This window comes from Gambusia affinis, linkage group LG06, assembly GCF_019740435.1.
Source record: "Gambusia affinis linkage group LG06, SWU_Gaff_1.0, whole genome shotgun sequence".
In the NCBI taxonomy this organism is placed as follows: domain Eukaryota; kingdom Metazoa; phylum Chordata; class Actinopteri; order Cyprinodontiformes; family Poeciliidae; genus Gambusia; species Gambusia affinis.
Window position 1 is genome coordinate 29,550,559 of NC_057873.1, and position 24,278 is coordinate 29,574,836.

The 24,278-nt window shown below is 40.6% G+C and overlaps 2 protein-coding genes across 3 annotated transcripts in view; one reads left to right on the plus strand and one right to left on the minus strand.

Moving 5' to 3' along the window:
- Positions 1–11,824, plus strand: part of fat3a (FAT atypical cadherin 3a) — a 59,814-nt gene extending 47,990 nt beyond the window's left edge. The window contains exons 26-31 of one of the 2 annotated variants that reach the window (XM_044119397.1): positions 1,169–1,322; positions 1,686–2,398; positions 2,817–2,918; positions 4,800–4,859; positions 6,112–6,147; positions 10,790–11,824. In XM_044119397.1, the coding sequence (XP_043975332.1) occupies positions 1,169–1,322; positions 1,686–2,398; positions 2,817–2,918; positions 4,800–4,859; positions 6,112–6,147; positions 10,790–11,412 (1,688 nt within the window). In that variant the 3' untranslated portion in view covers positions 11,413–11,824. The remainder of the gene's footprint in view (positions 1–1,168; positions 1,323–1,685; positions 2,399–2,816; positions 2,919–4,799; positions 4,860–6,111; positions 6,148–10,789) is intronic. The other variant, XM_044119399.1, reaches the window with a different exon arrangement.
- Positions 11,825–14,408: 2,584 nt separating this feature from the next.
- On the minus strand, positions 14,409–24,189 carry wsb1 (WD repeat and SOCS box containing 1). Its single transcript, XM_044119403.1, has 9 exons — positions 23,745–24,189; positions 22,290–22,458; positions 21,441–21,724; positions 20,029–20,160; positions 19,548–19,648; positions 17,523–17,695; positions 17,129–17,242; positions 16,294–16,401; positions 14,409–16,207 (listed from the first exon to the last, which is right to left on the minus strand). The coding sequence occupies exons 1-9, from the start codon at positions 23,782–23,784 to the stop codon at positions 16,045–16,047; spliced, it is 1,284 nt and encodes a 427-aa protein (XP_043975338.1). The 5' UTR covers positions 23,785–24,189; the 3' UTR covers positions 14,409–16,044.
- Positions 24,190–24,278: the final 89 nt, after the last annotated feature.

The following is a 24,278-nucleotide window of genomic DNA, read 5'->3' on the forward strand; positions in this document are numbered from 1 at the left end:
CAGAAAGACATAAATAAAATGTTTGAGTTTATTTGAGCTGTACTTGTTTGAATGACATGTACTATGTGACTAAATGCTTCCTGACTTTTGTCAGATGACTAATATAGTAAGTTTCTTAACTCTCAGAACTCATGTAAAAAGATGAATCCTCCCTCCTCTTATCACTGAGCTTAACAAAAGCCAGTCAAGATCTGAAGAAGCGCTTATGTCTGAGCTATCTATGCATGGAAGCACTTTAATAACCAGGAATGAGTCAGGATGAGACCTGTTTCAGTGTTTCCATTTTACAGAATAGCAGTAAAGAGAAGTTATTGTGGGTTTTTAAATTGAATTAATAACAAATGTCGACTCAGGGCACTTGACCAAAAAAAATTGCAATTCAGTCACATACATTCAAATTGATCGTAGTTCTCAAACAGTGCATTAAGTTCAAATAATTATTGAAATTATTTTAAAACGTTTTATATCCATGGAAACCCAGCAGAGAGAACTGAATCACTGACTGGCGGCATTCACTCTGCCTGGACCAGCAAGTAGCAACATTAGATTCTATCATACATCCACCTACTTCCCTGTCAACTTTCCCTGATGAACAAGGATCGACCAGCTGAGTGACTCATCCTGAACTGATCACTGATTTCCAAATCCTGGATATCAGGCATCATTCATAATCGAGTGTGCAGTTTTCACTCTGAAAGTTGGCATAGGGACAAATTTTGAACATTGCGGAGCTCCAAAACATTTAGACGTGTAAAACTGTGGCGCACGCATGTGACTGTGCTGCTTCCTTCATACATTTCAGTTAGCGTGGAAAATAATAAAGAGCTGGATGTGATAGCTTCTGTTTCATGAGTGTGATCTGATAATTTAGCTGAGCACTTGTTCCGGCCTGTTCGGCCCTGCAGGCCCATCTTCTCCTGACCGTTAGCTGTAGAAACATGGGATTTTGGTTGAAGACAAACTTGTAGAAACAGAAGAATCTACTGTATGTCAAGTTGCAGTTTTTGGTTGTTTAGACGTTTTCACAATTTTAGGTCTACCCATTTTTTCTGGATTTTTCTTCTTTTGTGAATGTCTGCATGAATCTAAGTGTCTTGCAGCACACACACCTCTGGTCTACTTAATATAATGCATCATCACTCTTTCTTCTCCCCATTGTGTCTTTCAGGTTTTACATGTAATTGTAATCCCCAGTACACCGGAGGTAACTGTGAAATGGAGGTAACGGTGTGTGTTCCCAACCCGTGCCAGAACAGCGGTGTGTGTAAACCCATCGGTAACGCCTTCCTCTGCAGCTGCAGGAGAGGCTTCAGGGGCCTCATGTGAGTTCCAACCCAAACACCCAAATGGTAACATGAAGAGCATTGATACTGCACTGCTCAACGAATCATCACAGCAAACACTTTGTAACCCTTTCTAGACTGTCCAGGACTGAGTTTCTGTGCTCTTAGTTTTTCTTCAAATCAGGAAGTTTTGCTTCATGCAGTCAGAATAGTTCTATTTAAGTGATTTCTTGATTCTGAAAGTTATCAAATAGTTACAGTTAATTCCTGATTTATTACTTTTTCACATTGGAGCAGGATGACTTAATATCTTCTTTGTCACTAAATAAATAAATAAATAAATCTTTCATGTATTGTGGTACTAAGCCATTCAGATGTTTCCTCCTTTCACTCATCTTGCAGGTGTGAGGAAGACGTGAATGAATGTGACCGAAACAACCCTGAGGGTGAATGTGAGAACGGAGGCACCTGCATCAACACTCCCGGCTCTTTCTACTGTAACTGCACGCCTGGCTTTGTGGGCCAGCGCTGCACTCTGCGACCCGTTGTCGTCCCAGACATGCAGGCCGGTCATGCTGTGGTTGGCAAGGAGGAGCTGATCGGCATTACCGGAGTGCTTTTCGTCATCATCGTCCTCATCGTCCTCTTTATTGCTTTCCGCAAGAAGGTTTTTAATAAGAACTACTCAAGGAACAATCTGTCTCTGGTCCAGGACCCAGCCACTGCAGCACTTCTCAACAAGGCCAACTGTGTTCCATTAAAGACTTTACACTGCAGCCCTGGAGACCACCAGAACCTGTATTCAGAGTCAGGTATACAGCCCACCTTGATGGGAGGAGTTGGCATAATTGGACCGCCACAGGTGCCGGTGAGACCCATGGCATACACACCTTGTTTCCAAGGAGACCCACTCTCGAAGCTGGAGAAGCTGTCAGAGAAACACACCCTGGATCACACAGAGATGAGCACCTTTCACCCAGAATCACCAAGAATTCTCCCTGGAACCATAAGGAGGGGGGTGGTGGTGTGCAGCGTGGCCCCCAACCTGCCCCCCGTCTCACCTTGCCGCTCGGAATGTGACTCCATACGGAAGAGCCCGCTGGCCAGCGACGATGGTGAGTTAGGAAGTAAAGTACCGTGTGCAGCAGAGTGAATATTGTCACCTTCCGAAAATAATGGCCGAAGTCTTTTTTTGCCCCCCCCCCCCCAAGTACAATCTCAGGCTGATAGTTTTTCTGACGTCAAAAAGTTTTAGACACAACATTTTGGTACGATGTAACGGAAACACTGGGGAAGTAACAATGTGACCAACATCTTAAACATTTATACTGGAAAAATGTCACTTCTACTGGAAGAACTTTGTAAAGTGCTGCTTTTCTAAATATTTTACCCAACTAGATTTGAGGCTTTTCTTATTCAGTCTGTATATAAGGCTGACACCTTATATTTGCTTTTACCAGCTTCCCACAACATGCAATTTCTTCATTGGAGTTTTAAGGTTAATGGATTTCACATTTTGATCTATTCCTGCAGATAAAGTGGTCAACATAGCAGAGGGCGACACGTGTTTCTCAGGCAGCAACTCAGAGGCCCAGTCCCTGAGTTCATTCCAGTCTGACTCCTGTGAGGATAACGGTAAGACTCATCCTTCACTTCCACAAAGTTGTGTTTTTCAGAACAGTCATGTGTGGCTTGTTTTTTTTTTTTTTTTTTTTATTTTCAAAGCTTCATTTGCTTGTTCTTTATTTGGCTAAAGCAACTCAACCCTGTATTTGAGAATTGCCCACATCAGAGCCAACATTTGCATCAGCTTTTATTGAAGTTAAGCTTCCAGCTTCGACTGTTTACCGAGAAGTCCAAGTCATGAAAGTGAATCCAAACTCAGACAGGATTTCAGTGAGTTGTTAACTTTTACAGGACAGGATTTTAAAAGTTTGAATAATTCTATTGTATCCCCAAAAGGAATATATGTATATTAAATGATGCTGCTTTCATTTATTCTTGCTATTGATTACACAGAGAATACAGAGGAATGTCTGGCCATTATTTAAACACACACAGTGGTTCTGAAGTTTTATGCAGGATGTCTGGATTCTGCAGGTAGTTTGGATCTGTGGTGCCGAGTTTTATTGGATTCCTCAGTAATTCACTGAAGTTAATATTCCAAGTTTTCACAAATATTTTCTGAGTAGAAGGGCTGTTTCATTTAATTTTCTAAATGAAAAATAATAATAATTTAAAAAAAAATCTCATAATGAAATAACACAGAGCTTACATCCACTGCAACATGTTTATAGTTTCTGGTTAGGTAAGCTTAACATGCAAAATGTTTCCAACAGTTATAGTCATTTACAGCAAATAAACGTAATCTTCAGCGTCAGCCCCTACAGGTATGTAAAAATGTAACATTTAGTGCAAACATGGCAGCATGGTGGAGGTTTAGGAGACAAAGTTTCCATTAGCTGAGGATGAAGAGATTTTAATGTCCTCCTGTTAGAATTGACATGATAGAAAAATAAACTCCAGTGTTTCTCCTGGTAAAGTTTAGACATTAAACTTTACCAATGAAGCGGTTTTGTCTGGAAACAACAAAACCGCTTGATTAGATTTAGAAAAGTGATAGTCACGCCTTCATGGCCTTCATGACAGGCAGGTTCAGCTTGTGTGCTGCTCATATGGCTCATCTTCATTGAATGTGATTTGCTTTCAGTATTTTATATCATTCAGCTGTGTGGCTCAGGACACTGTGCTAAAATCTGCTGTTGCATCATGGCTTTCAGCTCCTCACCACTTCCACACCCAGATGGCCTCATGTGTACTCACCTGCTATAAAGAAAGTAGAATCTGGTATGTCTAAAACATCTGGCCCTTTTCCAGGTTGTGAAATGATTTCAGCCTAACCTGGCTGGTCAAACACAGACATCACAGATTCCAGAATGTCACATTTAAAAGATGAAGCCAAAGAAGAACAATCTTTGGCTTCAATGAATTGTGAAGCCATGCAAAATCTGAGGGATCCTGGGTTTAAAGGGCATTACTTTATGTTTACTGTGACTGTATCCCTTCAAGCCCACTTTATTACCATCCCAAATCTCTTTATTTCTCCAATTAATTCAGTGTTTTGGATGAATTATTTGGAAAAACTTTACTTCCCCCCTTATTTCATTAATTCCTTGATTGGGCCAGTTGCCTCTTACTTCATATGAGTGATTCAGAACCCTGATCAAACCCAAATAACTTCAAGCAACATCCTGTTGGTGATTTGTCCCATTCTGTACAGTTGTCTGCAGGTAGAATACACCTTAAAACTCACTGTACGTCATCTGCTGCACCTGCTTGCACCAGGTATCTGTGTTGATGATGTAAAATTGTACATTTCCTCTAAAAGAAGGTAGAAGGAAGCAAAACTGTTGGTCAGACTGAGGATCGGCCCTCGTCAACAATATGCTGAGCTTTGTTTCTTTATGAATGTCGACTATTTTAAAAATGTATCTGCTCCTTGTTTCCCTCTTCAAGCCTCCATTGTGACTGTCATTCGACTGGTCAACGATGCAGTTGACACAATCGAAAGTGAAGGTACCATGTCTTATCTTTCTTGTGTCTCTTCACTTGCTGTTCCAGTCCTCGGATCCTTCAGATGTTCGCTATTAGCAGTTAGTCAACCAGAGCCAAACCCCTCTAACTCGCCCCGGAGGGCTCCAGTGTCCTGCAGCTTATAGATGCTTATAGAAGTGTTCCAGGTTTTACCAATGACCTGATTATTGGATTTGGTTATTATTGAAGCAGAGACACATGTAAAAGTTGCAGTACACCAAGGATGCTATGTCTGGCCTGCATATTATTATTATTATTATTATTATTATTATTATTATTATTATTATTATTATTATTATTATTATTATTATTATTATTATTATTATTATTATTATTATTATTATTATTATTATTATTATTATTACTACAGCAGCATAAGGTCACACTGGGAAAGAGCAGAAAAATCCAAAATTATTATTATTAAATTATTTAATTTAATTAGTTTATTTGGTAGGGACAGACATACAACGACATAGACAAACTGAAAGGGAACAGCAGTCCCATGTTTATCTCACAGTGCAATAGCACTTGTCCCTAGAAATTATCTAGATTTATTCAATGTAAACAGAATGTTGTTTTTCTCTAAATGACCAGTAGCATAAATGCTTCTTCCCCTAACTATCGCGTTAGCTTGATTAAAAGTGTAAAGTATTTATTTTTAGAATTTATGCTTTTACGAACCTCTAATTAGTTATGTGTGACTGTTTTTTTTTCTCTATGGTGCAAACATGACATGTATGATAAATACAAAGCCCCAAAAAAACTCACTTCAGTTTGCTGAAAGCAGAGTTCTTTTTAAAGAGCAGAGCATACTGCACTAGTTCCCGTTTGCTCTGGGAGGACACACGTTCTTTCGAGTATCAATCCCAAACAACTGAGGACATGAAAGTAGCATCTAGTGGTTGCCTTGGTGATCGGCTTCCACAGCATGCCTGTGCAAAGCGCCTGAGATCCAGATGATTTCCACATGAAGTACATTCTCTCAAATTCAATTCTTAAAACTGTTTCTGTTGGAGATTCTTCTTCTACCATGAAGTAACACATTTTGAGGATGTTTTTTGTATAGTATGCTTAGCAGCTCTCCCTATAGGTTTAGCTGGTACTTTAAATTACATTAGTCTTAATATTACAAGAGGTCAAACAGCAATGACTCAGGATCCTGAGGAATTAATATTTATGTGGTCATGATCTAAAGCTAAAAGTTGCTGTGTTTTCTTCTTCTTCCATCTGACAGTGTCAGTTATGGACCGTGGTGAAACCTACAATAGAGGTGACTTGTTGGTTGAGTCTGTCTGTTGTTGTCCCTGTCTCTCTGTCTGGTGGTGTACAGCAGTGAGTAGACAAAATAATAATTACCAAGCTCAAATGGTTTCCGTTCTACAGTACACCCAAAAATCTGACCGTTATTAGACTGTTAGTAGTAATCACTGGTTTGAGCTCTGAGGCTGAAGAGATTTGTTTTTGAGGTATAATACTGATGATTTGGACTTTGATCAGACTCTCATGATGGCTGTAGCTACTCTTATCTCAGCGTCTGTCCAGTTTTACTCAATCTTTTGTCCTCTGCTAGAGACTCCTGTTTGGAACATATTTCGTTTAACTAAAGAAATCAGATTAAAAATTATAACATTGATATTATTCTAAAACATTCAAAACATTTCTTGTCGTTTTCAAATAGAGCAATCACTTTGTTTTAGTAACTTATTTGTTTTTCCACCTTTTCACTGGAAGGAGAATTATTTTGTCTACATCCTGCAGCCTTCTGTACTTTGCATCGCTGTCGCAGGCTGTGGATGCTTCATGGAGTTCCTCTGTGTACTGGTCAGACTGGGACCACTTGCTTCTCCAGTTGTCTGATAAATCCATTCTCTGCTTCAGCCATGTCATAATTAATTTTTTTATACAGCACATGGAAACAGTCTTATTTTATTTATCGCTGTTTTTTGCTTTAAATTCTCTTCTTCTTTGATGTTTTTGAAGTTGTATGGAGCACGAGGGGAGCAATAACAATAACTAACACTGCTTCAGGACAAACCATGTGATGCCCCTCATCAACCCCTGCTCCCATCAGTAAATTAGAGAAACTGCATTATATTATATGCATCATTGTTCTAAATACAGCTCCATGTCAGATTTAACAGAACACAGAAAAATGAAAGAGTTTTAATAAACAAGTGACTCAATTCATTGTCGATCCAACTTCACTTTATTTCACACGTGGATATCAAACAAAGAAAATATAAAGGTAATAAATACAAAAAAATCAAATCAGATCTTCTTTTAGAAGAAGACCTGCTCTTACCTTATCAGATGAAACCGACGGCCAGCTAACAGAATCTTACGGCGCCTTTTTTACCTGCCTGAGCCGTGCTGAGGTCCAGAGGACAGGACTGGTTGTTACGTCTCTGCAGTCTGAGGTGGAGGAGCTTCGAGTGGCCTGGGTTTCTAACACTCAGATATGAAATAGTGGTTACACTTTATTTGACAGGTTGTGAATAAGACTGTCATGACATCATCATAAACATGTCATAACACCTGTCCTGGATCATGAGTAAGTCTTTGTAAATATTTATGACTGTTGTCATAAAGTGTCATTCGGTAAATCATTTAATACAAAGTCATTAAAGATTCAACTTTAGCTTTAATAACATAAAGCCACATAAGTTTTTAAAGTTTAATCAGCAATACTTTTATAACAAATTTTTGTCAGATTATTATTCTTTGGTTAATGCAGCAGTCAGTGGGGGACATGTATAAATATTTAATATGACTAATTATTGATAATTGCTTCCTTTGGTCATTATTTTAGTATTATCAGACCACAGAGTGTGTCCCTAAACATAAAACTTTTGTTCCTGACTGCATTTGCCATCTGAATACAGCGTTTTTCTTCTTATCATTCCTCTTTTCTTCATTGGCTTTTCAGTGTTGGTACAGGACACATTTTGTTGTGGATAATGACAGTAAGCAACTTCAGCATAAAGTCTTTTTCTTTAGTTCTGCGGTGGACTGCAAATGTCTCACCAGAACACTGAGACAGAACCAGTGTCTCAGTGTTCTTCCTTATTGGTATGATGCCTGACATTCTGACATTTAATGTAATTTAATTTCCCTTTGGGACCAATAAAGTATTTTTGAATTTGAATTTCATTTCGTTCCCACGGTGCTCATACTTGTACAGAATTGTTCGAACCGTGGCACATTGAGGCATCTGGACTTTGGACCCAAGTCTGATCCAGAAGTCAACAATTCTCTTCCTGATATTTTTAAATTTTTCACAAGGATGCAGAGCATGTGAGATATTACCCTTAAATCCATTCATTCAGTCCTCGACGTGGCCATCGCAGGTTCGATTCCCGGCCTGATGACCTTTGCCGCATGTCTTTATTGTGAACTTACCTGATGCCATATTTTCATAAAATGAAAATGTTGTCAAACTTTGTTGACGTGGATCAATGTGGATCTCATACATATTAATGTTCTCACACATCTAAGGCACAACATTTCATCATTTTGGGAGGTTGATTTTTTAATTAATTAACTAATTAATTAATTTTTTTACTTTTGTTAGTCTTTCCAGTTTAATCCACAGTTTTCACTCAATGTCATCATTTATTTTTAAACAGTTCTGAGGAGGCTGCACAAGCTACTGAACAGGTTGTTGCTAGGTAACCAAAGAATGAGGGAGTGAATTAATGCCACCCTCCTGGCGTCAACTAGGTGGGTGGCATTAACTGACATGACCTGAGAGGTTTGAGCAGCTAAAACCTTTCCTCTCCCTATATCTCCCAGAATGCTGTGCGGATCTGGATCTGAATTTTGTGAATATTCAGTATATTGCATATTGAATATTCTCTCGGATGTATGATATATTAATGTTGATCTCAGACATAAGCTCATAATTTGATTTTTTTGTCCAGCTCTAACAGCTACATTAAATTGCTAAGGAAAAGATGATGGTCTGTACTGTATATATATAAAAGTTATTCAGAACTTTATTTAAATAACTGTAAATGTCCCCATCTCTAATGAGTAAATCAAAAAGCTAATTTATTTCAATACTATTAAAAGTTGGTCCCCATATGGATTCCTTGCACACAATGTTCTACATTTACAGCGTTTATTTCTATGATTTTTGATTATGTGAAATGTTATGTCCAGTAATGACAAACACTGTTAACAGATTTGCAGCAGGAAGTCTCTTAGCAGCCATTTTTACCATGTCTCTATAATAAAGTATTAGAAAATTCACCCAAAAACTTCTCTATTACAGCAAAATCTAACAGAAATAAATGTTTTAAAAATGCACAGAAAGGATTTGGGTGTTTTTAAAACAGATTTGCTTTTATTTGCAAAGAACATGGACTATTATCAATTACTGAAGCTAGAAAACAACTTAAAAGTTCAATTCAACAGCTAACACCATCAAAGGTCATTCATTCAAGCCTCAGTAAGCCGGTCGTTTTACTGTAGACCTGCAGTGGTTTTTCTCTTTACACTGATGATTTAAGTAGTCACAGTTTCATTTATTTGGGCTACACATAATAACCTAAAGAAAGAATGAATTGGCATTAATAAGCGTTCATTAATGACAATTGTATTTAATCAGTCTGGTTACATGTGCTTAAATCAGAGATGTAAAGAAAACCAAAAACAACTGAATGGAGGTCTACACAAGAGTTATTTTCAATAATAATAGACAACTGATCAAGTTTTAAACTAATACGTAGAAAAGACTTTGGTGAAGAAAAATAAAACTCTTTTCTGGAACATCTGAAACCAACATGTTTAACTTTTACAGAGACAAAAACATCTGGCTCGTGTCTCTCCTAAGTTTAGACAAAGGCCTTCATGTGTTTTTTTAAAAGGGTGATCTTAGCTGAAAGTACACAAAGTAAGATAATGATGATGTGAGGGAGAACCGTGGCTTTAATCCTGAAGTGAACAAAGACGTTGAGGATGATATAAGTGTCACCAAACGAGTTCGTACCCAGTGATGACCAGGAGGTTTGAAAAGCATGGGGTGATCACCACATAAGGAGTTTGGTACCTTCAAACCACCATGCAGTTTTGGTCACTGTAGTGCTTTCAGATGAGTCCTAGTTCGTCTCCCACTCCACATAAATGTGGACAGCATAGAGTGGGAGTCCTTAAAGTAATTTAGACTGGGAAGGAAAGGTAGCAAAGAGAAAAGAAAGCTGATTTGTGGCAAAATATTCATTTTAACTGAGAAGTCACGTGATCTCTCGGTTCTGACCAGTTTTGTAGTTCCGCGATAACATGAACGGACACGGTTGTGTTTCACATTTGCAGGCCTAAAAATGTACCTTTCTGTCTCTTTCTCTCAGTATTTGGTAATATGGAACCACTCAGTCACTTTGGTATACAATTGAAGAAAATCAGTAAGTGTGTTTTCAGATGGGAGAAGGACTGCAGTTTATCTGTCTCTCAACTCTGTGTTGTAAATGGTAGAATAATTCTGTAACATACCGAGTCATGGGTTTATTGTTAATTCAAAGCTTAAATTTTTTTTTTTTTTGTTGTAAACTTGTATGTCTGGTTCGTGGCAGAAAAAATTATTCTAACAAAACCCAACAAGCTTTTCCATTCTTTGATTCATTTATCCATTTCTTTTCCCAGAGCTGTTTGGACAAAGCATGGCTTCTGTGGTTGTCGTTCTGCATGCCGAGCTGTGAAAACATTTGTTCCGTTTGTCATTTACCAGATGAAGACCCGACATCTTTTCTTCGGAGGCTGTTCCTGTCACATAGGCCGTCAGCATGTTTTATGTGATTTGCTGCCACAGTCCTGATGTTTTCTATGAGCATGCTACCGAACATCTGCTCTGTGTAAAGATGAGTTTGCTGAATCTGTGGCTATAGCTGCTAATCACATCTCCTCTTCCTGACCAGCTTACCACTGGGACACATCTGACTGGATGCCCAGCACCAGGCTGTCCGACACTGAGGAAGTGCAGACCTTCAGGTCACCATCGGACAGCGACACGGTTGGCTTGGACTCTTCTCTGGGTGGCCCGACTCATGAGTTGGAGTCTGATTACTACCTGGGAGGTTATGATGTGGATAGTGACTACCCACTTCCACACGAGGAAGAGTTCCTGAGCCAAGAGCAGCTCCCACCTCCGCTGCCGGGCGGCGAGGACTGCCCTGAATCCTGCACACCACTGCTGTCCAATGTGCCCGTTTCCAAAGAGGCCGTCCAGAACCCAGGCAGCATAAGACATCCGGACTGCAGGCCTCACTTCCACCCCAGCCAGTATCTGCCCTCTCACCAGCTACCCACCGGGAATGTTCACCACAGGGACACCACTACACCAGTGGATCAGGCATCTCCAGTAAACGGGGACGTTGCTGTCTCCTTAAATATGCACCTATCAGTTGGTACAGAATCAACGTGTCATTTGTCGACAACCTGTGTGCTGGACTCCGAACATGGCAGCAGCTGTGAGGGCCTGAGCGAGGTTCGCCGAGGGGTGACCATTATCACTGACTCACAACAGCAGACTGAAGTGTGATTATGTTACTAACAGTGTGTGGAAAAGCCCCGAAAGAAAAGTGCAGTGCTACTGAGATAAAAGATGTTGAAGGAAGTCAGGCTTCAGTAATGCAGAACACGGTTGACTTTAAAAACACAAGGCACAATTACAGATTACTGTCCTTCTGTCCAGTCGGACTCAGAAATGGACGTCTGTGTTGGGGAACAAAGATGTTTGTGTTCTGATTCTGAAACATCTGTCTATGCCTGTATTTTTGTTTTCATCTGTTTCTTGAGAAGTAAAATTTTTTTTTGTTTGTGATGAGGCAATCTTAAACATGCCACTAAAGCTACTGACCTGATTGGGGTTTGTTTCCTCTGCAGCTTGTTGGAAAGCACAGCAGCGACGTGTGATTTCAGGAAGAAAACGGCTTGTGGTCATAAGACTTAAACAAGTCTCATGACGGCACATTGACTTTTTTTTATATATCAACAGTGGAGGTAAATTGTTATGTTGCAGGTTAGTGTGAAGAAAAAAATGGTCTGCTGGCAACTGTTCCACAGAAAAGAAGAAAGATTAAAGTTATTATTAGAGAGAAGACAAGATGACTGCAGAGTGGGCATCCTGTTAAACTAGAACATCTTTGTGAGTATTTAACATGGTTTACACTTCTAAACAGGCTTCATGGTAAATATAACTCAATTTGCTCTGAGATCTTCAGCACGCTGCAAATTTGACATGTTTTCTGACTGGTTGATCAACCAAAATACTACATGAAGACATTTGTTTACTAAAAGCATTTAGCTTGTTGCTCCTCTGCACAGCGGCGAAGATGGTCGGCAGACACCTCCACTCCTCAGCTGGTGTCTCTTTACATCCCAAACATTTCTGAATGTGTACATGTGTTCATGTCTTGAGTTTGATCAGATTTCTCCTCCTGCATCAGCCTGACTGATTCTCTGCTTCACATTGCAGAAATCTGCCAAACCAACGCAGGATGCATCAGAAACTACTGAGGAAAACTCCTGATTCAGGGCGTGAGCTTACACACTCAGTATCAAATCTGCAGCAAGCAGTGAGTGGTTAACTGAGCTGGATCAGATCGCTTCTGTTGAGAAGTTTTACAGTCGTCTGGGAATTTACTTGTACATGATAACAAAAGAGGAATAAGAACAATTTAGAGAGGCTTCAATGTACAGATGCACTAAAAAATATTTACAAGAAAGATCATAATGGACAAAGATGTAGGAATCAACATATTTTTGTGTACAGTAAGAGTAATGATGGGGTAAAGATACGGGTTGGAATAAAACCACATTCAGGACGGATACCAAACGTTTGTTGAACCTCACTTCCCAGTGACCACTATGTTGTGTCCAATAGTGTTCTTATGGAATGTATTTGCTCTTATAGTTTTCTTTATCGGAGAACAAAACTCATACCTCAAGTCAAGTCACTTTGGCCCTGAAACTGCAATGCACTCCAACATTCCACTGCCAACATCATGTTTCCCCATTGCACATAACAGGTGTTTTTGTATCCCTTGTGAAATGTAGCAAGGACAATGTCCTAATGAGTTTTCCGTTTGTAGTTCATCATTATATAGAACATTTTGAGGGGAGTAACTGAGCCCAACATGGCATAAGGTTTGGACAGATTCGTGTGATATCCACTAAAGCTCTTCTAGAATCCCTAGAACCTGAAATGAACACAGCAAAGACTGAGTCCTTCATGTGGCTCCCTAATGGACACAGAGGATCCATCAGGTTGAAAAAAAAATGCTTGTTTTTTGTTTTTGGAAAGATGTTTGTACAGTGTACATAGCTGACTGTTCAAATGGAGATTTTGTAGATATAACATTGCAGTTCTGAGCTGCCTTTGGTCTTTCCGTGTTCTGTTGGACTTTTACGCGAATGTGTCGAGCCTGGAATATCAACGATTTCTTAATGACTTCTCCTCTGCCGTTTACGCTATGCTACGTACTTTTTGCAATGTTTTTTAATTCAAGATGAATGTCATTTTAAGATGATTAATTAACTGTGAACAGTGTTACATTCAGAGAACAAATCTGTAAATATAAATACATTTAGTTCTGTTACAACATGATTACGGTTGTAAGGAGTCGTTTTGTACATGCCTTTGTACGTCGAATGCTTATATTGGTTCATTTATTTCCTTCTTTCTGAGGACAGACAGCGTGAAAACTGCCTGTAACTGGCATACGTTTAAATAAACCAATAACTGCAATGCCTCTTCCAGGTCTGATAAAAAATAATAATAAAAAAAACACTAACAGAAGAGGCCAAAGTGACAGCACCACATTAACGGTCAGCATTGGTCATTATTGGATCTTGTGAAGTGTTTTAGCAGGAGCCTATTGCAGCGATCCCAGTTGCCAGCGGGCAACATGTTGGGCAGCGTGGTGGACCATCCCAGTCTACCATCATGCATATCTACACCTGTGATGACTGACATTAGATTGTTTTAAAAATAGAGCAACGTTAATATAGTTAAAAAAACGCAATCATAATAACAAAAAATTAGAATAAGCCACTTTCAAATCTAGGTTACTAATGTCAGACAAAAATAGAAGAGAAAATATCTGAATTTTGAGGAGAAACATTCAGGGTCGAATTGATTTAAACAGGTGTGCAGAGAGCAGAGAGGTTTCTGGTCAAAGGGCAGTTTAGTTATTACGTAACCAGCTTCAGTCACTGATTATTCTCAGAACTTTGTACCTGATAGCAGAGAATGATTACAATAACCTTTGGTCAATACTTTAAAAAAACCTCAGAGTCCATTGGTTTGGACTTCCCAGTTGTAATTTTCCAGTTTCCTGAAGGTTACTGTTCATGTGGAGTCAGTTTTCCTACACGTATTGTCACATTGAACTCACCATTATCACTTAAGATTGTCTAGTCCTGATTAGAAGAACAAAACAAAACCAGAACGTAAACTCAAAGGAATTCCAGTGTTTGGTTATGCAGGAATGATTAGAAATGTTTGTAATAATGTTTTAGACGAGTCGTTTCAACCATTATTTATAAAAAGTCTTTATTTAAACAAGAAGGTTGTAGGAACTCCATACATTCACAGATATTTGCAAACATCAGAATGCATCTCTGGGAGGCAGAACTGAGTTTACCCATTAACAAATATATAAAACATGTCTGCTTTGAATAGGCCATATTACTGCAAACTATTAGAACTGCCGAACCATTTCAGAAAAAAAATTATTTCAAAAGAAAGAAAAAGGCAAAAAGAAAACCTTTGGCATTTGCAAAGTCAGGATAAGCCTGATCATCACTAAATACTACTAAAACACCAGGAATAGTCTGAGGAAACTTTCACTTCATTTTTCCTTTTTCACATCTTATGAGCAACAAGCATTTTTTTTCCCCAGAGGTGCTGATTTTCCCCCAAACCCCTTTAAAAATTTTGCTTGATTTGTCAGCGGTTTTTGTGGTGGATCTGGATGCTGTTTCGGGTGGCAGGTATTGCTTTAGTAGTACAGACATGTGATTGTAGCAGGACTGCCATGGACCACCTGATGCATACAGTAAAGGTTGAACAGTAAGACATGTGGCCGACGTTTTCACATAACAACAAAACAACCAAAGTAAAAGAATTTACAAATGTACAAAACCCAAGCCAGAAGAAGCACGATTTAGGAGAAACATGATGAAAGAAACCTCTGGACTCAAGAGTGGACATTTCTAGTTTAATGGAAACAAACTGGACTATCAGGTAAAGTGGAAATGTAATCTGCAGAGTGGCAGCATGGCTCCACCTGGGGAGGAAACAACTGATATGTTGATATACAAAACTTCTATTAACATGAATACTGATGATTTTAGAAAGGATCAACATCTGCACCCGTCATCAGTAATCAATACTAGGTTCAAACAGCCGATACTGAGAAGCACCAGTCAGTTCAAACCAGCAGATGTTTGTTGCGTTGAAGCTGACCGAGTCAGAACGTTCTGACCTGTGAAATGGCTCGTTCTGGGATTAGAACCAACATGGCTTGAAGAGCAGAAGCAAAGTGAGGATGGGATCACCAAAGCTGTAGTGGTTAGAATCCAGATGTTGCGATGGAAATACTGCCAGAGGAAAAAACACCCAAACTTATTTTTTTTTTTTTAGAAAAAAGTTCTTAAACTCTCCAGTGTGCATGTAGATGAGAAATGTGCCGTTTGTTTCCCAGGGTCTGTGTGGTGGCGTGGACAGGACCTGATAGCTCCACGGCGCCGACAGAAAATTAGAGATGACAGACATTCAAAGCAAGCACCACTGCAAGGCCTCTTCTTTAAGTGCATCAGCCATTTCAAGTTAGAGCAGAGCAGGAGTCGCTGCAGCTGGTGGAACCGGACCTCCACGTTTCTGAGCAGCAGACGGACACTGAAGAGAAAGGGCGAGCAGAAGCATCCTGACCCAACGGCAGAGCACCGCGCCAGTACAGTCAGCTTCTAATAAATATGTACATCACAGAATGCTGAAGGATCGACTCAGACGTGGCTCAGAGTTATCAGCAAACCTGAACGCATCTCTTGTTAAACTGCATCACTGGGTTTCCTCAGAGGATCTAGAAGTGTTGTGTTTTCTTTTTTTTTTTTCCTTTTTTTTTTTTTTGTTAAATAAGGTATTCGTTGGTTTGTCAGTGTGCTGAGCTCAGATCACTCTGTAGGTCAGAAAGTCCTGGAGTGGAGTAGGGATGGCTAAAGCCTCCACCTGCTGGGTGGTCAGCACCCTCCGGAGGGCCATCCTGCACATGTGCTGCAGACTGGCGATGCTGCGGGGAGCCTCCCAGAAGTGGACGCTTCCATCACGAGTCCTGAAAACAAATTAGACAGTTGAGCCTGGAAACGAAAGAAAAAAGGCAGAAGAGTTGAGAGCAGAGAGTTTGTGTTCTGGTCTCACCCAGCAGCAAGGACACTTCCTTCAGCAGAAAAGGCACAGCAGAGGCCATTCGATAAGGAGGCTATTGCCTGAGGAGCCCTCTCCTCAATACTCCAGAAACGAACAAACCTGGGCAGAGAACAAAGAGCCTGCAGTCGGAGCTGCACTGGGACACTCTGGATAAAACGCTGCAGATCAGATAACTCAAACCGCATGGAGAAGAAAAACTTTGAGCATTAGAAACAACCCATCAGGCAGGATGTTCTGGATATGTCCAACAGACTCAGCTAAAAATAGCCAGACAATAAAAAAATTAGGTATGTGATGAGAGGCTCTGAAAATAGATTTTATAAAAACTGGAAATATTTTATGATTTTTTTTTTTCCCCAATGAACCCTCTACAAAGGTCCAGGAATAGCAGACCGTTGACATTTTGGCTGAGCAGTGGCTCCATAAACCTTGATGTTGGTTTTTGCGTGGTCTTACAGTATTTACAGGGAAGTTGGTTGAGTTTCTTTTTTCCTCTTCCTTGTTGGAATTGTGATTTTATTTTTATATAGTGTGAAAAGCATCCTAAATATATTAAACATCTAAAAGTAGCTAGAAAAGACACAGAGCATTCTACACACACAGAGAAGCATCAACAAATATTTTTGCCATCATTTTTATTCCTACAACTGCTCTCTGGAGTTCTTTAAATATCAAGTGAATGACTCTTCTGCACTCGCCACCATTCCTCCTTGTGCTCCTCGTTTTGACCTCAGCATGGTTAGAGGAAACGGCTCAGCCATGTGACTGATCCGGTCTGTGTGTTCTGGTCTCCTCTCACTGATTCTTCTCTTCATTCTGTCCTTACCTGTCATCAGTAATGCTGGCGATGTGGCGGCCATCGGGGCAGAAACTCACAGAGCGAACCCAGCGGTCATTTGCCCCTCCAGCAAAAATGGGTGATGGAGGGGGGAAGAGATGGCTGTGGAGGAAGACAGTGGGACTTAAATGTTGAGATTTGCATGCACATAAATGAGTTTGTGGTTATGAGTGTAATGGTTCATAACGACAACATGCTAACTGCTCCTCTCTACTGTACACCGTAATAACACAGTAATAACTACTCCACAATTTCTAAAGGAGATAAACGAAACAGACAGATGGGGGAAAGAAATGACACATCAGAGAAAATATGCACAGAAGGCAACATTTGGATATAAACCACAGACACGCAGCCAGCGAATGGCGGTGTGTGTTCCTACCCCAGCTCTAGGAGGATGGTGGCCTTTTGGTGGTCCCACACAATGACCCGGGTGTCATAAGAGGCCGTGGCCAGCAGCGCGCCATCAGGTGAAAACTCACAGGATACCACATCGTTATGATGCCCCTCCAGCTTCCGGATCAACGTGAACTTATCCATGTTCCACATGAACACCTGCGAGTTAAAGCAGGAAGTTTTTAGAACTTAGAAAACGAGCTGGAGAGTCACTGGAGGTGACATGGTACATTTCTCAAGGGGTCATTTCTCAACAACTACCAATTAAATCAAGCGACACAAATTACAGCAGGAATAAACGAGGTATGCTCAGTGCCACTGTAATACACAGGAGAACTTTACACAAGCTTTACTTTCAGTAGTAATTACACTATATACTAAACAATCTAATTAATCTAGAAATGACAGTAGGGTATTACTTTAGTTAATAAACTTTAAAAATACTTAGAAAAAAAAAACCACAAGTGGAAAAAAGAAAAACAAACAGTAACTTAAGGGAACAAAATGACTCCACTGGTTTCTCCTTTCAGAGTTTTAGCTCAGAGTTTACAAAAGGCTCGCACCTCCAACAGGAGCCTACGAAGAGAGAGATACTGCAAGAGAAGAGCATATTTTATGGCCAAAGGTCTGATACCTCTGGCAAAGTACACATTACATTCACTTCCACACACATCCAACAGAATCGAGCAGTGGCTGGGTCCTGAACTCTGTTAGGTCTTTGTATGGATGCAGCTTATTGGTAAACTAGGCTGAAAAAATGCTGCAAATGCTGATTGATTTCTATTAAAATGACCAGAAACTGAATGCATGAGACACTTTGGAGACGGTTCCTCTTTATCTTGTTCCTCTTTTCTTGTTTTTTATTGAATCAGTGAAAACTGCATTTAACTGCAAATATTCAAAATGTTTTTTGTTTTTTTTTGTTGTTGTTGTTCATCTGGTGCTGCTAACAGCAACAGATCTGTAGTGTTTTCTGTAAAGCCAGAACAGGTCTTGGCCTTCTGCAGTGAAAGTGCAGTGGAAATGCAGTGAGACTGAAACTAGCCGAATCAGGACAGCAGCTGCAGTAAGAGGTGCTGGAAGGTTGTTGGCTAATGCTTCCTGAGAGACATGGCAGCTGGGCGGGAACTCGGATGCGCTCCATTACTTTGCCAGCGGCAGCAGAACACTGTAGCATGCGCTACAAAACAAACATTTCAACTGACAGAAATAAGAGGAACTATTGTGAGCAGATGGAATATGGAGCTAATCAGAGATAAGGGGCGGAGGGGTCGAGCAGCAGGAATACAGGCCTACTTTACCACCAGCTGAATGAAATTGACATTTTTTAAAGTGAAATGTCCAAAAAATAAATAGAGGAGGTAGACAGACACAGAGCAGCACCTACGTACAGATTGACCTTGGGGTCAGGTGCCAGGTGGCCCTGGCCAGGCCTTTGTGAACTGTGCGTCCATGGTTTACACCGGCTGCTCAAATGTCAGCGCGGCGCTCCTTTCAAAACCAATCACACACTGAGCTCTGCCACCACCTGTGACAGGAAGAGCAAGACACACACTGTAGGGACACAGAGCCTAACAGAACTGCTACCAGCCTCATCTGCTCTAACACTGGAAACAAGTTCAGTCATGGTGGCTACTCTGCTGACTGCACATCCAAAAACAGAGCTTACTTCAACATGTCATTACAGATTACTGTTAATGTAATGTAGGCTCTTTATGAGCCAATATATTTAATTTTCTTTTCTTTTCACAATTTCCTCAATGTTTTCATTTTTAAAAAACCCTGATCCTAGCAATCTGTCTGCTCTGTTGCTTCATAAATAAGTACAAGCTCTGTCAGGTTACAAGAAGCTAGAAAACCAATGACACTGAGCAGATTTATCTTGGGTGTAAATGAAGGGGCAAGAAAGCTGGAAACTTTACCAATTACAATGCTGATTGAAGATAATCACAAGCAGCTGCACAAAGATTCATGCTAAAACCTCCACAGAGGAAGAAAGATGAAGACGTACCGCTTTCCCCGCGCCGACCGAGCACAGGACGGACGAGTCAGGAGAGAAGGAGCAGCAGTGCACCCAGTTCTGATGTCCGCGCAGGACCTTCACCATGTTACCTGGCAGACATGACGGCAAAAAGTTCAGTTTGGCACAGAGCAGCCAGCTCACTCATATAGGAAACGGTCAATTCATCTCATTTACAGACAGACAGTTTAGACTTCAGGCAGCCAAATGATGATGTCATCATTATGTCATCTTTCTGATCCTACATGCTATAGGGGAAGACTGTTTGGATTTGGTCCAGTTCTGTCTGGTGCTCTCCTCAACTGTCCAGCCCAGATTTCCACTGATTCAAATGGTTCATGTTTAGCTACAGGCAGCAGATCGGCTTTTCAAAAACTCCACCAAACTAGTCTACAGAAAATCTGGCAGTGCAGGGTTTAGTTTTACAAACGCCACAGCAGTCTGTGCTCCAACAGGCAGCTACACCACTCACCATCGTCTTTAAGGTCCCACACACGCAGGGTCTTATCTCTGGATGCAGACACCAGCATGAGGCTGCCGTCGGGAGCAAAGGTCAAGTCTCTCACGACGTCAGTGTGGTCCATCAGATTCAGCAACAGCTTTCCTGCAAACAGGAGAAATCAAGAAGCTAGAGAGTCAGAGCCGACCGGTGCAGGATGTGTTCATACAGAAATATGCTTCAGCTACAGCAGGATCAGATCTGCATGAGAGGAAACAAGCAGCAATGGCTACAGGAAGAGAAAGATACTCATCCTCTAAAGCTACTTAAAAAAAATTCCAACTTTATGTTCACTAATATTTTCAGGAAAATAATTCTATTAGGAGAAGATGTTTATTTTATTATTTATTTATTTTACAAAGTCATTATAGTTGCTGGTGTTTTGGGCAAACAATATTAAAGGGTACTATTATGCTTCCTTGAACAATCTAAGATGTGTCTATGGGCTACTAATCATTACATCATTCCATATTTTTGTACAAAATGATTCAGAGATTTCACTGGTCAGGTGTGTTTATCTTGAGTTCCTTTCAGACTGGGCAGTTTTAGGATGTGTTCACACCAGCCCTGTTTAGTCCTCTTTGATCAAACTCTGTTTGTTTGTCTAGGACGTCCTGTTGGTTTGAGAAGGTGTGAATGCATCATCAAACTCTGGCCTACAAGTCTACATCTCAGTTCCATTACAGTGAACTTTGGTGCAGTTCGAATTCATATGTGGATTCAAGAGAACCAGAGACCGAACCGGGTCTGTCAGTTGTGGAAACACTCTGGTCACTTTAGATCCAAACATGAACCAAACACAATGTGTACACTGATTCGCGTGAAAATGGCTGCAGTTTTCACACGTAACAACATGGTGTTGTTACCATTGGGTAACACCATCCATTTCTGACCCAGAGTCAAACCCAGAAGCAGAGGTGGAGCCACCTGCTCAAACACAGCAGTGGTTTCTGTATGGAGAGTCAACAACAAAACTCTGATCATTTCTTTTAGCCGTTGTTCAGCCCATGCAGTGGTAAAACCAGCTCAACCAGCTCTGCTGGGATTGCCGAGTTACAGGGTGGTGCCAACCGATTGTGGCTCAATAATCGGGAGGTTTTAGAGAAAGTATTTTTGTGAAACACCAAAAAAACATTAAGTTATTGCCAGAAAATGGCTGGGTGGTATTTTGAAGTGCTTGGGCTTTTTCTAGGAGCATTAGGGACCCAAATGGAGAAACAAAAACATGCAAAAAGTGAATTTTATATACTAGGTCCCGTTTAAGTAAACCGCAGAAGACAGAGACCATGGAGGTCAGATCTTACATTTTGTTTCCACCATGATGGTCTATTCTGATGATTACTTGCTGAAGAAAGAAAAACATAGTAACCCCAGTCTGCACTCACCAGAGTAAACGTCCCAGATCTTGATGCGGCCATTGTTGAGACCTGTTGCCAGCAGCAACTGGTCCTGACCAAACTTGAACCGGTGCCACTCGATGTTGACACAGCGGCTCTGTTTTTCTGGCACGGAGGAGCCAAAGGCCAGGCCCCACACTATGTCCCCACAATCTATCGTGTGTTCACGGGGTTCATCAGCCAGTGGGATGGTAACACCTCCATCACTGTTTTGACGGGACAGATGGCGCGGGCTCGTCGGGTTGGTACCTTCTTCACCAGCACTCAGTGAACTAAACCAAATTTAAAAAGCAAGAAATTGTTAGAAGACGGTATAGGAATGAAGAGAACCATTTTAAGACCAAATGCTTTTCAATTTTATGAGTCTGAGCAGGTTTACTGTGAAGTGCTGCTACAGTGTAAACTCACCAGTAACAAGGTTCAGTTGTGGGATCAACATTAACATATTCATACTGACCATAGTATATCACTTATACTTGAAAAGTGAGCTTGTTCTTCAAAAAGCAACAACAAGCTCTTATATATTAGTTTTGGTGAAGCTCAGGGGTGTTGGGTAAAGAGGAACCACCAGCAATTATTACCTGCTGAGCAGAAAACCATTTACATCCAATATAAACTTCTGCGCTGTGTCTGCTTTGAACAACTTCACATCAAGGTTGGTGTGCTTAGTTTAGGTGCTTGAGAGCTACTGTTTTTATTGGTTCTTTACATGAACTTCTAAGGTCAGCGGGATCTTAGAAAACGTTGTGCAGAAAATTAAACTATTTCTGTCAGACGTATCAAAGCAGGGAGGACAACAACAGCTTGCCAGATATTTGGAGTAACTACAATACTTACAAGCTCTTCAAGCATTTATTCCAAGGGATGAGCCTGACAATGCGATGTCCCTGAGACCAAGCAAAGTAGGAACCATTTGGTGCAAAGGCTACAGTCCAGGCCTCGCGCCCAGACTTCTGGTCGAAGGGAGCAACAGGGACCAGGAGTTCACCAATGAACTTAGCCTTGTCTGGAAGAAAGAAAACAGATTTTATTATTGAATATGGTGACAGACATGCCAGTCTGTAAACAAACAGCCTGAAAGTAGCACACGTGAAAATGGGCAGGGAACACACACACACACCCACACACACAAAAAGCAGGCTGCCACACCCCTCATACCTGCCAATCAGGTGAACATAAATAGAATGGTCTGTAGATACATAAACAACCAGGGGAAGATTTCCAGTGAACTGAATCAATTACATGAACTAAACTGTTGATAAGAGGCTGACAGTCACCTCTACATACGGTCCAGCAAGCTATGAGCAGTTCACATATCTGTGTATAGACTCACTAAAATGTACTTTCCTAATGTCAACGTTTACTGGCGTGACATTATGAAAAGACAAAAACAAACACAACAAAACCCCGCCTTAATTGGCTAAATATACACAGAACCCATTTCGGGTAAAGGTCTACTCTTAGTGGTGGACAAATGCTAATCTTGTGAGGGATTCCCTATCAGAACAGAGTATTTTATCTCCGTATGCTGGGTCAGTCTGCAGTGTGAGCGCAGTGTTTGCACGGCTACGTGTTCACCACTAAATGCAACATGGAGGCCGCCGCTGGGTGTGAGCAGTGTGGGGCCAACGCGATCCTCATTTAAGATCGATTTAAAAAAAAGAAACAGAACGTCCCTTTCTGCGATGGTTTCAATGTTTTGTTTCGTTCACATTAAGGAGGTATAGACAAATTCATAGAAATGGCTAACATCACAAACTATACATATTTAATCTCAAATTTATTTAGTGTTTTGCAAAGATATTACAGCATGACTGAGTGCTTTCCATCAGAGCAAATTGCGTAAAACACTGAAACACGGACATTTTACAACGGTGATATTAGACAAGCATTATGAGGACAGGCCAAGGCCATGAATCACCGTGGCAGTGGCTCGATAAACAAACTCGGCACGCCTTTACAGAACGATGTAAACATAACATTTGGAAAGCATACGGGGTTGGTAGAGGTTTGAAAACCCCAAAACTCACTAGATATTTAGCTTACATTCCAATGCAAACTGACAAGAGCTGTAATGTGTTCGTCTACCCCGCACAACACAAGCAATGAGCAATGTGAACATTATTTAAGAAGCTACAACTTCACTAAACATTTTTATCATATGTCGACGTGTTCATTAAGCCTTTTACAGAATATATTGATCAAATAAACTAACCCTGAAACAGTTTCGCATTTTCATAAGCGCTTCTGCGTAACACTGTCCTCAGTTAAATAGAGCCAAAAACTACTTACCTAGATCATTTTCATTTACACAATCTGGGAAGCTGGCCATCTAAATTAGGGCACCGACCGAAGGGAAAAAAGCTTAACAAGAAACACAAAAAGAAACTTTGTAAAGTAAAAATATAAAAATAAAACGGGTACAAATGATGAACAACGCCTTTCTCCACTGTCACCAAAGTTAACTGAATCCTTCCGCCAATGGCGCGCGTTGGGCGGATGAATATAGTCCTCGGCTAAAAAAACAGTCCCGTTATGCTGACGAAGAAATTGACTTTGACAGAAAATAAGATGTGGACCTCTTCACTCACATCGACATTAATTATGTCCAACGATTAAAGAACGTAGCTGCTGTTTCATACTAGAATGCCTAAATTGGAAATGGCACTTTATTTATTTGTAGGATTGGCTGTGAATGTCCAGGGAGGGAGGATTTTTACGTCACCGCGGTTGCCATAGTGGCACTAATAGCACCTCCCCTTTTTTCTACAACTTTATTTCACCGTTTGATTTGGTTACAAAATGTAGCGACAATCCGATAAACGA

Bases quoted from the DNA above. Each gene is read 5' to 3' on its own strand.
- wsb1 (XM_044119403.1), bottom strand. From the start codon at position 23,784: ATGGCCAGCTTCCCAGATTGTGTAAATGAAAATGATCTAG. The intron at 20,161-21,440 runs GTGAGTGCAGAC...TCCTGTTTGCAG, and splicing joins GATCTGGGACGTTTACTCTG to GAAAGCTGTTGCTGAATCTG. The intron at 17,696-19,547 runs GTACGTCTTCAT...TTTAACTCGCAG, and splicing joins CGGTCGGCGCGGGGAAAGCG to GTGTTCATGTGGAACATGGA.